The 9589-nt window shown below is 34.7% G+C and overlaps 1 protein-coding gene across 5 annotated transcripts in view; it reads right to left on the bottom strand.

Annotated features, from left to right (window-relative positions):
• Chl1 (cell adhesion molecule L1 like) overlaps positions 1 to 9589 on the bottom strand; it is a 206838-nt gene that overhangs the window by 11724 nt on the left and 185525 nt on the right. For all 5 annotated transcript variants that reach the window (XM_029558428.1, XM_029558430.1, XM_008822695.1 and 2 more), the window contains 5 exons: positions 7718 to 7940; positions 5710 to 5825; positions 5361 to 5565; positions 5033 to 5155; positions 3149 to 3328 (listed from right to left, as the gene is read on the bottom strand). In XM_029558428.1, the coding sequence (XP_029414288.1) occupies positions 3149 to 3328; positions 5033 to 5155; positions 5361 to 5565; positions 5710 to 5825; positions 7718 to 7940 (847 nt within the window). The remainder of the gene's footprint in view (positions 1 to 3148; positions 3329 to 5032; positions 5156 to 5360; positions 5566 to 5709; positions 5826 to 7717; positions 7941 to 9589) is intronic.

Genomic DNA, 9589 nt, shown 5'->3' with positions numbered 1-9589 from the left:
AAGAAATGTAAATACAAAAAAAAATATATATATATATCATTATTTGAGATGAAGAAAAAAATCACTTTAGCATTTTTTATCTTAAATGGTTCTTGAACTATCAGTGTATCCAGATTTTAACATTTCAATTTTTTCTCTAAAATATTGAAAGTGAGTAAATGAAGTGATGTCAATTCATGGCCACTTACTGATGAAATGACTCTATAAATCTGCCTGATCTTGTGAATGGCTCAAAACCAAACACAAACTCAACTTTTTTTTTCCAATATAATTTTGTATTATTTGGATTTTCATATAGCTAGTGAAAGGCTTAACATAGCTCTTTAGGCTTATAACTGCATGTGCCATTTTGATTTTAACTGTGTATTCGATACTATGATGCATTATGTACACATATGTATATATGTATACACATTCTTTTTGCCTTTGCCTCCGTAAGTACTGGTGGCACAACATCTCAATATAGTCACATATTAAAGATGTAAATTAGAATCTTCAGCTACATAAAGTGCAGGTTTATAGGTACATTTGAATGGGATGATTTTGTTGACCTTTTGAACATGGTATGAAAACCTAATACTTTTCCAGAAAGAATTATCAATAATATGTCAAGGGGTTGATTGTTGACCCTGTACATAATGGATAAAATGAGTCAAGTTTGGTTAATACAGATTAATTTCTGATCTGACAATCAAACGTGTGAAATATTTTTGCATTGATTCACATTTTCTCAAGGAATTAGCTCAACATAGTGTCAATCAGGAAATGTTGCCAATTTACACATGAAAGGAAATCAGATCTCTACAGAGGACAGAATGGATAATGAATAGTCGTGTTAAGCCGGCGTACTCACATAGCAATTCTTAATTGCAAATTTTCGTCAAAGAACAAAAATTGATTGCATAGTTAACTGTACAACAGCAGATTTCATTAAAAATGGCACCATGGAAGACATAAAGCCAGTTATATAGTTGAGCAAAGCTTTTAGGTCAGATCACGATAATATACAATGCAATTAATTTTTACTTTGAAAAACATAAGCATTAGTGTATCATTAGTCTGTGCAAGCTTTCGAAAAATAGAGAAAAGCAAATGATTTACTCAAACCACCAATGACATAGTAACATATTCTAAATCCATCTTTCTCCCTCTTCAATTACTAACCACTTTTAAGCTGGAGAGATAACCAGAAAACAATCGGAAAAAACAAAGTGTGCTCACTGCATCTCAAACTATCAGCAATATCACACAATCTTAAAATGTACTCTCTAGTCAAAAGAAGGAAAAGAAATATATGGAGCAATAGATTCTAATTTCTAAAATCTGTCATGTTTAGAGCGCTTAGTGACGTTGAGCTCCTCGGTGGAACTGTATAATTCAAAACCATGTTGAAATCCAGTAGGAAAAGTGACTATACTTTTCAATATGGCAAAATATGTCTATAAAGGAGAAATCAGTGTGAACTGGGGAGAGGGTAGTAACTGGAATACTGAAAATGCAGATCCCTGAAAAAGAGCACAAACATCTTAGTGAGGAATATTTTTAAACTATCAACACCTATGAGAGGAAAGAAATTAGTTTTTTGACAGTCAAGCAAGTTAGCTATAACTTCAGTGTACAAAAGAGGTGTGGCTTCAGTTCTGAAATTACACAGGCCCCCCAAAAAAGCAGTTTTCAAGTATGAATGCAATCAAGCCCAAAGTTTCCAATATATACTAGAGTGTAAAACATATTTAAGGCAATGCTGTGACTATCTTCTTTTAAGCGCTTCAGATTGTCAAGAGTGGGGAGGGGCTAACAGTTTCTATGGTTGGAAAAAAAAAAAAAAAAAAAAAAAAAAAAAAAAAAAAAAAAAAAGAAAACCAAGAAGGAAGTTGTGTATTTAGACAATTACTATTTGGAAGTCTCTGAATTAAATATTTAATCCAGTTTGAATCCTTGATCCCTTTCTTTAGTGACTAGAGTGTTTTCATTACTATCTTGAATTCTCACATTTAATTAGATGCCTGAGTTCATTTCATGCAGTGTTTAGTTCATTCTTTGGAGCAGTTTGTGGCCTTGTAGTTGATGTTATTTGAAAATACATACTCTTCACATATAATCAAGTTTATATTTCAAAGAAATCATAAACCCTCTTTTTTATTGACAGGATAAAAACAAGAAGAGGGAGAAGCTGATAATAAATTTTGGAGTGTAACTGCCCACGGAGGGAAGATATTGATTGATAATGATTCACAAATCTGAGTATATTGTATATCATTAATAGATAAGGGTCAATTTGGTAACTCTTTACTACTTCTATTCCTGGCATTTCTTCCACCGATTCCTTTATTTTCTTAATCTATGCTTTGGAAAGCCATTCAGAACAGAATATTTACCAGATACTATTTGTGAATTAATGGTTTTGTTTCCCTTCTTTTTTGCTTCCATTCCTTCCTTCTCTGCCCTCAAATCATTCCATGATTGACCACCCTAAACTCCCCACACAAGTTCTTCATTCTTTAAGCACATTAAAGAATGTTTAGCAAGAAAATTCCTAAAACTGTCATTGAAGACATAGTTTTGCAACAGATATGTTTATAAGATAGTAAAAACTGAAGGAATGTAATTTATTTAGGAGAATTATACTATAAAAGTAATCACAGACTGGGAGGTCATTTTCAATTGTTTGTTGGCATGAACCACCAGAGAGTGAAATAAAATTAGCAAATAAATTAATGTGTGATGGATCAAGGCATAGAAGTGGTATATATTCATATACTGCAAAATGTCTACTAAGGTAATACAAATTTTTTTCTAATAAAAATACAAATATTTTTCCTTATATAAATATTCTCCAAAGAGAAATATGGTTGTACTAGCCTTATGAGCAACTTTATGAACTTATATCCACTTATTTTAATTAAGTAGAATTATGGTCCTGGCCTTGTGTACACTAAGCAATGTTTAATTGATATTGTTTAGAAATTCATAAATTGAGTCATTGTGAACTTTACAAACAAGATGAGCAAATTCTGTTCATTGTTAGTGATAAACAGAGGGTCAGATATTTGGGTCACAGTCATTTCTAATTTACAGTGAACAGCCTGGGCCTTGCCTTCAATGCAGTTATGTGAAATCACAGCATGGGGAAGCACTATGTACTTACTCCCTTCTCCTAGTGTGGCGCTTTCCTCACTTATCGGCTTTCCACAGCCTTTTGAAGTGCATGCCCTCAAGTAGAATTTGTACTTGGTAGTTGCATTGAGATTTGAGAGATGCCAGCTGGATTTAGATGGAGTAGTTATGTTGATATCATTTAATTCTCCAATTTCATAAGTGTCGTTTACTGAAGAAACAAGCATGAGTATCAGTGCCTCAAGTTTAAAAGTTCTTTACGATTGAAATGACAATATCTTTTAATTTTAGTCCTACTTATGCTTGAGGTATGCAATAAACTATCATAATTATGTATTTCTATAAGCTTTTTGGAGGTACATACAATTTCTGCCAGTAAATTACCCACAAGAAGACTGAGGTGTGGTAACAGGAAACACCTTACCCATATCTTGAGTCAATGACGTGTGTTAAGCTATGCATTTTAAGAAGCATAATAATCATAATTCTTGTTATTTTATCTACTCTATGTTATTAACATTGGTTTTTAGACAAATTTAAATCTTACATATATATCAAATCAAATATTTAAATTTAAGTAACTTGAGTTTCTTACTGTGTTAGGACAAGGATAAGACAAATATTAAGTAAACAAAATTATATTGTAGATCTCTTAAATATTTCCATTCTTTTCACATTTTTAAAACTTAGCCTTTGGAAGATTGTAACTTAAGAGCTCAGAATCTAGAAGTAGCCTGGCAGCAAATAACACTGCTGCATAACCCTAAATAAATATACTCTACATGCCTCCATGCCTTCATCCATAAAATACAGCATGTTATATACTATAGTACATATCTCACAGGATGTTTATTTCAATGAACTAAAACAAGGAGAGCACTAGTACTGGCCTTGCTACATAGCGAGCACTCACTACAAAGACAGAAACAGTACTTTTAGATTGTATTTGTATTTACTTAAATAGATAGACCTGCTCTGCTCAGCAGAGAGCACTAGAATCACATTATAGCAGCTCTTCAAGAGACGTCAGAGTTATATACCAGGGCTATGATCAGGCTGGCTTTTGTAAGCAAGGTAGGCTGATGTTTATAGTCCCTGTGGGGCTACTTAGGAACTCATATCCTCAACTTCTAAAGCATTGTGGTTGGGCTATTACTAAATTCTGATTGTCTTAGTCACCGGATTTCCATTTTGAAATGATATTTATTTTTGAAGACTGTTACATATAAGAGATATTGTAATTTTTAAAAAACAATCTAAATGTATCTATTTTTTAAACTAAAGACACAGAAGCAGCAGGAAGAAATTATTGTGAGTAATAATCCAATGACAGCGCTTCAGTCCCATAAAGACAACTTACTTAAACCAGAAATTTAGTTAAGAGGGATTCTACACACAAAAAAATACATAAAGTTGAGACTGGAATTCTTTATCCGAAATAGTAAAAGCCATCTTAAAATGGAGTTACATGTGCTTTGACTCTCCATTGCATTATTTACTAACTTTACCTTATGGCATGGTTCTAAATTCTCAAAGCTTCTTACAGATAAATAGCAAAAATTTTTTTTTCCTGGTGCCCCCTGTTTTAGTTATAGTTGTCTACAGACCTTTTGGTTAAGGGCTAGGCTATAAATACTTTGGACTTTGAGGACCATGCTGTCTCTGTTGCAATAATTCAATTTTGCCTTTCTAGTTAAAAAAAAATAGCTATAGGCAATATGTAAATAGGGGACCATGATAATATTCCAGTAAAATAAAAGTGTACTTATGAAACAAAGTATACAGCTTGCCTGCAAATTGTTGACAGATCCTTGTGCTATATACTGAAGCATTCCAAGTCATTAACATAACAAATCAAATCTTTGAGCAAAAGCTGAATCTTTAGTAGGGTAAGCCAATTCAAATTTATACTTACTTATTTGATATTGCAATAGATAGCCAGTTAAATTTCCATTTAGTTTTTTAGGTAGTCCCCAGGATAAAGTGGCAGTATCTTTATCAACCTTGATGACTTTAAGAAAACTTGGCTGTTCAGGCACTGGAAAACACAAGATCCTAAATGAACACTTGTAAATTACTACATTTCTAAAAAACCAAACAAAAAATTCCATGACAGTCTGAGTGTATAGAAACAGATGTTAACTCCTATAAGCTACATAGTAACTCTTGAATTGAAAAGAAATATTTAACCTATCCAGTAGGAAATGTGGGTTGTAGGCAACCTTTTATATTTATTCTCTTACCTCCTTCTGGTGTTTGAAATATATAAGGCTCACTCTCTGGACCAGCTCCTTTGGAATTATAGGCTAAGACTGTTAAGTGAAATTCACTAAAGGCATCTAAGGAAGGGACCATTCCAGATTTTCGTTGACCTGAGAATCTTAGAATGTTTACTTCTTTGGGATGTGCCCTTCCATCCAACAGACTTTTTGTTTTCCACCAGTTTATCTGCAATGAAAATATGAACAGAACACTCTAATGCAACAACCGTGGTGGTAGATAATCATCTGGACTTTTCTTAAATCAGTTTATAATCTCAGGAAAAAACACATTTACTAATATCAGTAAGAAAATAAAAAACCTGATACGCACCTGGTATCCTCTCAGAAGTCCATGAACTGTTTCCTTTGGAACTGCTGACCAGGTAACTTTAACTAATGTACTATTGATAACATCCACGCCATGGATCACTGGGGCTGTACTAGGATCTGTGAAGCATTTGAGAGACTGATCAGCTTCCAATAACCTCCAGACATGATTGGAATTATCTCTTTCCAAAAGTGATCTTTACAACATTTAATCTCTGGAACACACTTTTAGGAAGTTGGTCCCAGATGAAACCAAGAGTTTCTCATGATGGAGACTTGCTTAGTCACCAGGAATCTCTGGTAGAATAGGACAGCCTGTACCACACTGAGAAATGATGCTCTCCAGATGTTCATGATGCAGACAGATGCAAAGGGAAATGTATAGCCATGTACATAGAAATGCTCTCTGGACAAAAAACTACACTAGTAACAAAGAGATTACTTTTGAATTTAGTTAATATTAATAACAGTCATCATCAAGTGAATATACACTGTATTTCAGATATTTAGGAACTCTTCCTTGACTGGATCATATAATCTTTAACATATTCCCCCTAATCCTATTAAATTACTAAAGAGTCATATAGACAAATAGCTCACAAAGTGATGTGATAGGTATCTTTTTATTTGAATAAAATACTTGAAGAACGGTTGAATAATAAACTGTTTATCATTCTAAACTTTTAATTCTTAATTCAAATCCTGACACCAAATCTTAGAAGAAGATAAGTGTAACTTGTACCCAGAGGAACCCAATGCAGTGGCTTTTCTTTTTTGGAAGTTTAATTGAAGTAATTGTTATGCAATTAGTATTTTGCAATATGGTCACATGAACAACACTTCAAAACTGTTTGTATTTGTTGATAATTCTATATTCAAATCTGAGTATATATATCAGCTGTTAGGAAGGACCAGATATGCACCAGGTGGTAGCTAGGAAATCCTTGGCAAGATAGGATAAATCTACCACACGAGTTATGTTTACTTACTGGGTCTCATGATTTGCGTAGGGGGAGGTCTTTGGTTTTCATATTATAAAGACTTTTCCTGGCTCTCAAATAAGATTGAAACTCTCCAAACAATCCCCCTCTTCCTCCTCCTCCTCTCCCTCTTCCTCCTCCTCCTCTCCCTCCTCCTTCTCCTCCTCCTCTCCCTCCTTCTCCTCCTCCTCTCCCTCCTTCTCCTCTTCCTCCTTCTCTCCCTCCTCCTCTTCCTCCTTCTCTCCCTCCTCCTCTCCCTCCTCCTTCTCCTCCTCCTCTCCCTCCTTCTCCTCTTCCTCCTTCTCTCCCTCCTCCTCTTCCTCCTTCTCTCCCTCCTCCTCTCCCTCCTCCTTCTCCTCCTCCTCTCCCTCCTCCTCCTCCTCCTCCTCTTCTTCCTCCTCATCTTCCTACTTATCTTACTTCTTTGTTTTTGTAGTTGTTTTTCTTTACTTTTCCAATTCTTTTTTTGAGACAGGGTCTTATGTGACACACGCTGGCTCAAAATTTCTAGACACCTGAGGATGACCTGAACTTGTGATCCTCCCTGCCTCTGCCCCATAAGTTCTAAAACTGCGAATATTTGCCACCACATCTAGTTTTATGTAGTACAAGGGAACAAACAGAGATTTGTTCATGCTGGGCAAACGCTCTGCGAACTCAGCTCCATCCCCAGGCAAAGTACTTTAGCACTCCATGCCCACTTCCTGTTCCACAGTCAACTCCAAGTAGGAAGCAAGAATTGCTTTTTCTTTCCTACAGGTAGTATATTCTCTGCAAGGAGCAGGTGCTCAAAGATATCGACACAAGGCAGGTGTATAGCACACACCTCTAATCCCAGGACTCAGGAGGCAAGAGGGATGCATAGATCTGTGAGAGCTCTGCCAGTCTGATCTATACAGACAGTTGCAAGCCACTTGGGCCAGAGGGAAACCTGTCTCACACCCTGTCTCCCATCCCAAAAAAGGTTTGCACAAGTGTAATATACTTGAATATGACCTTGAAAGGTTTAGGGTACAGGCGTGTAGCACTTACAGTCTTCTCCAGAAAAGAGAGTCACTGACTGAGGCTCAGGCCCTGAGCCAAGCTGGTTGATGGCTTGGACTTGGACATCATAAGGAGCATACACAGTAGATGTCATCACACGCAGTGTGTGGTTTGTAACTGTTTCTTCTTCCCATTCTACAGGAGCTCCCTGGGGTTTCCAGCTCACTTTATACTCCAGTCCTGGTCCATTCTGCTCCATGGATTTCAAAGGCTGAAACAGAAATCAAGGCTTATTTTATGTAATCATAAATATGTTCACTTGAAGACATAAATAACTCATTTTAAACAGTGCAAGTTCTATTTTTTTTTAAATGTTTTTTTTTTCTTTTTAAAGAGATATTAACTACTCTTTTTTGGTCAAAAACATTATTGAACATTTTTGTCATTTTATAAGTTTAAGTACCCACATTAACCCTTCCCCTTGCCAAATAAAAAGTCCATACTAAATGCTTAGCTTATACCCATATTGTGAAACCTATGCTTTCATATATAAAATAATTTGAAAATACATTCCAAAGAGGGGTTTAGTTTTCTTAAATGTTTTGTTGTAGTCCCTCCTTTTATGCCCAAAGGAATGAAAATGATATGGCCGTGAAATCTCGAGTCCTGACTCCTTTGGCAGATTTTTCAGGCACCATATTCTATCCTTTCCTCAACAGAAAGAGAGGTGGAGTCTATCTTTAATTTGGAAGAATGTACATGTTTATACTCAGGACACAGAGCAGTAGTTTCTCTTTATGACAAAATATTTTCCTAGTTCCTTGAGCAATCTGTTTCTATATTTTTATAGAAAATATAGAAAATGCCACCCTCACTCACTGTGTTTTAATGAGTTTATAGTATAGGAAATAAGTTATCTGCATGCCAGTTTTGAGCTTAACATACTTCTGTTTAAATAAAATAACGTGTTTTGAACCATCAGTTTAATTTTACACAAAGAGTAATGTTATTTAAATGATTCAGTTACATAAATGCATATCAATATATTTTATTCCTCAGTTAGAAATTCATTTATATTAAGAGTAAGTTTGTGTATGTGGGTGATTAAATATAAAATGCTCTTGTAGAATTTGTAATGCTTCTTTCTTTGGTATAATTTGCTAAAACACTTATTAGTGGTATTGGTTGGAATTTGAAAGATCATTCTGTGATGGAAAATCATTTCAGGTTTATGCCTATTCCAAGGTAACCCTTAAATTAACTTGTGGAGGGCAATATAATAATAATCAATCAATCAAATAAATAAATAAATAAATAAATAAATAAATAAATAAGACAAAATTTTTCTGAGAGTTCTCCACAATTGCTTTTTATACTTGCATATATTAAAAAGTATCACTCCAAACTATTTCAGTATAACAGATATTAATTTACCAGGGCTTTCAGCATTATGCAAATAGATTGGTCTACAAACTCTCTTTCTAAACATTTTTTAAAGTTTTTATTCACATGCATGCATATATTCTTGTGGTGTGTGTGTGTGTGTGCGCGCGCGCGTGTGTGTGTGTGGTGTGTCTATGTGTACATCAATGCAGGGGTCATGGAGGTAAGAAGAAGGCATCAGAGTCCCTGGAGCTGGAACTATAGATAGTTGTGAGATGCCAGAAGTGGGTGTTAGGAACAAAACACAGTTCTCTGTGATAGCAGTATGTGCTCTTAACCACTGAGCCATTTTTCCAGTCCCTGCCAGAAGCTTTTAACTTCAGAGTACAATTTGAAATTATAATTTTTTCAGCCTTTACTGAAGATGAATTGTAAAGAAAAAAATATTCAATTTGTTCCTATTTTGCTCCAAAGAAAACAGGTAAATTTAATATTATTCTCTGGCAAATTTTAAAGTAAACTATACCAATGTTAAGA

This window comes from Nannospalax galili, unplaced genomic scaffold (assembly GCF_000622305.1).
Source record: "Nannospalax galili isolate Female #2095 unplaced genomic scaffold, S.galili_v1.0 scaffold828, whole genome shotgun sequence".
Lineage (NCBI taxonomy): Eukaryota > Metazoa > Chordata > Mammalia > Rodentia > Spalacidae > Nannospalax > Nannospalax galili.
The sequence above is the reverse complement of the archived record's forward strand: the minus strand, read 5'-3'. Positions and strand labels throughout refer to the sequence as shown.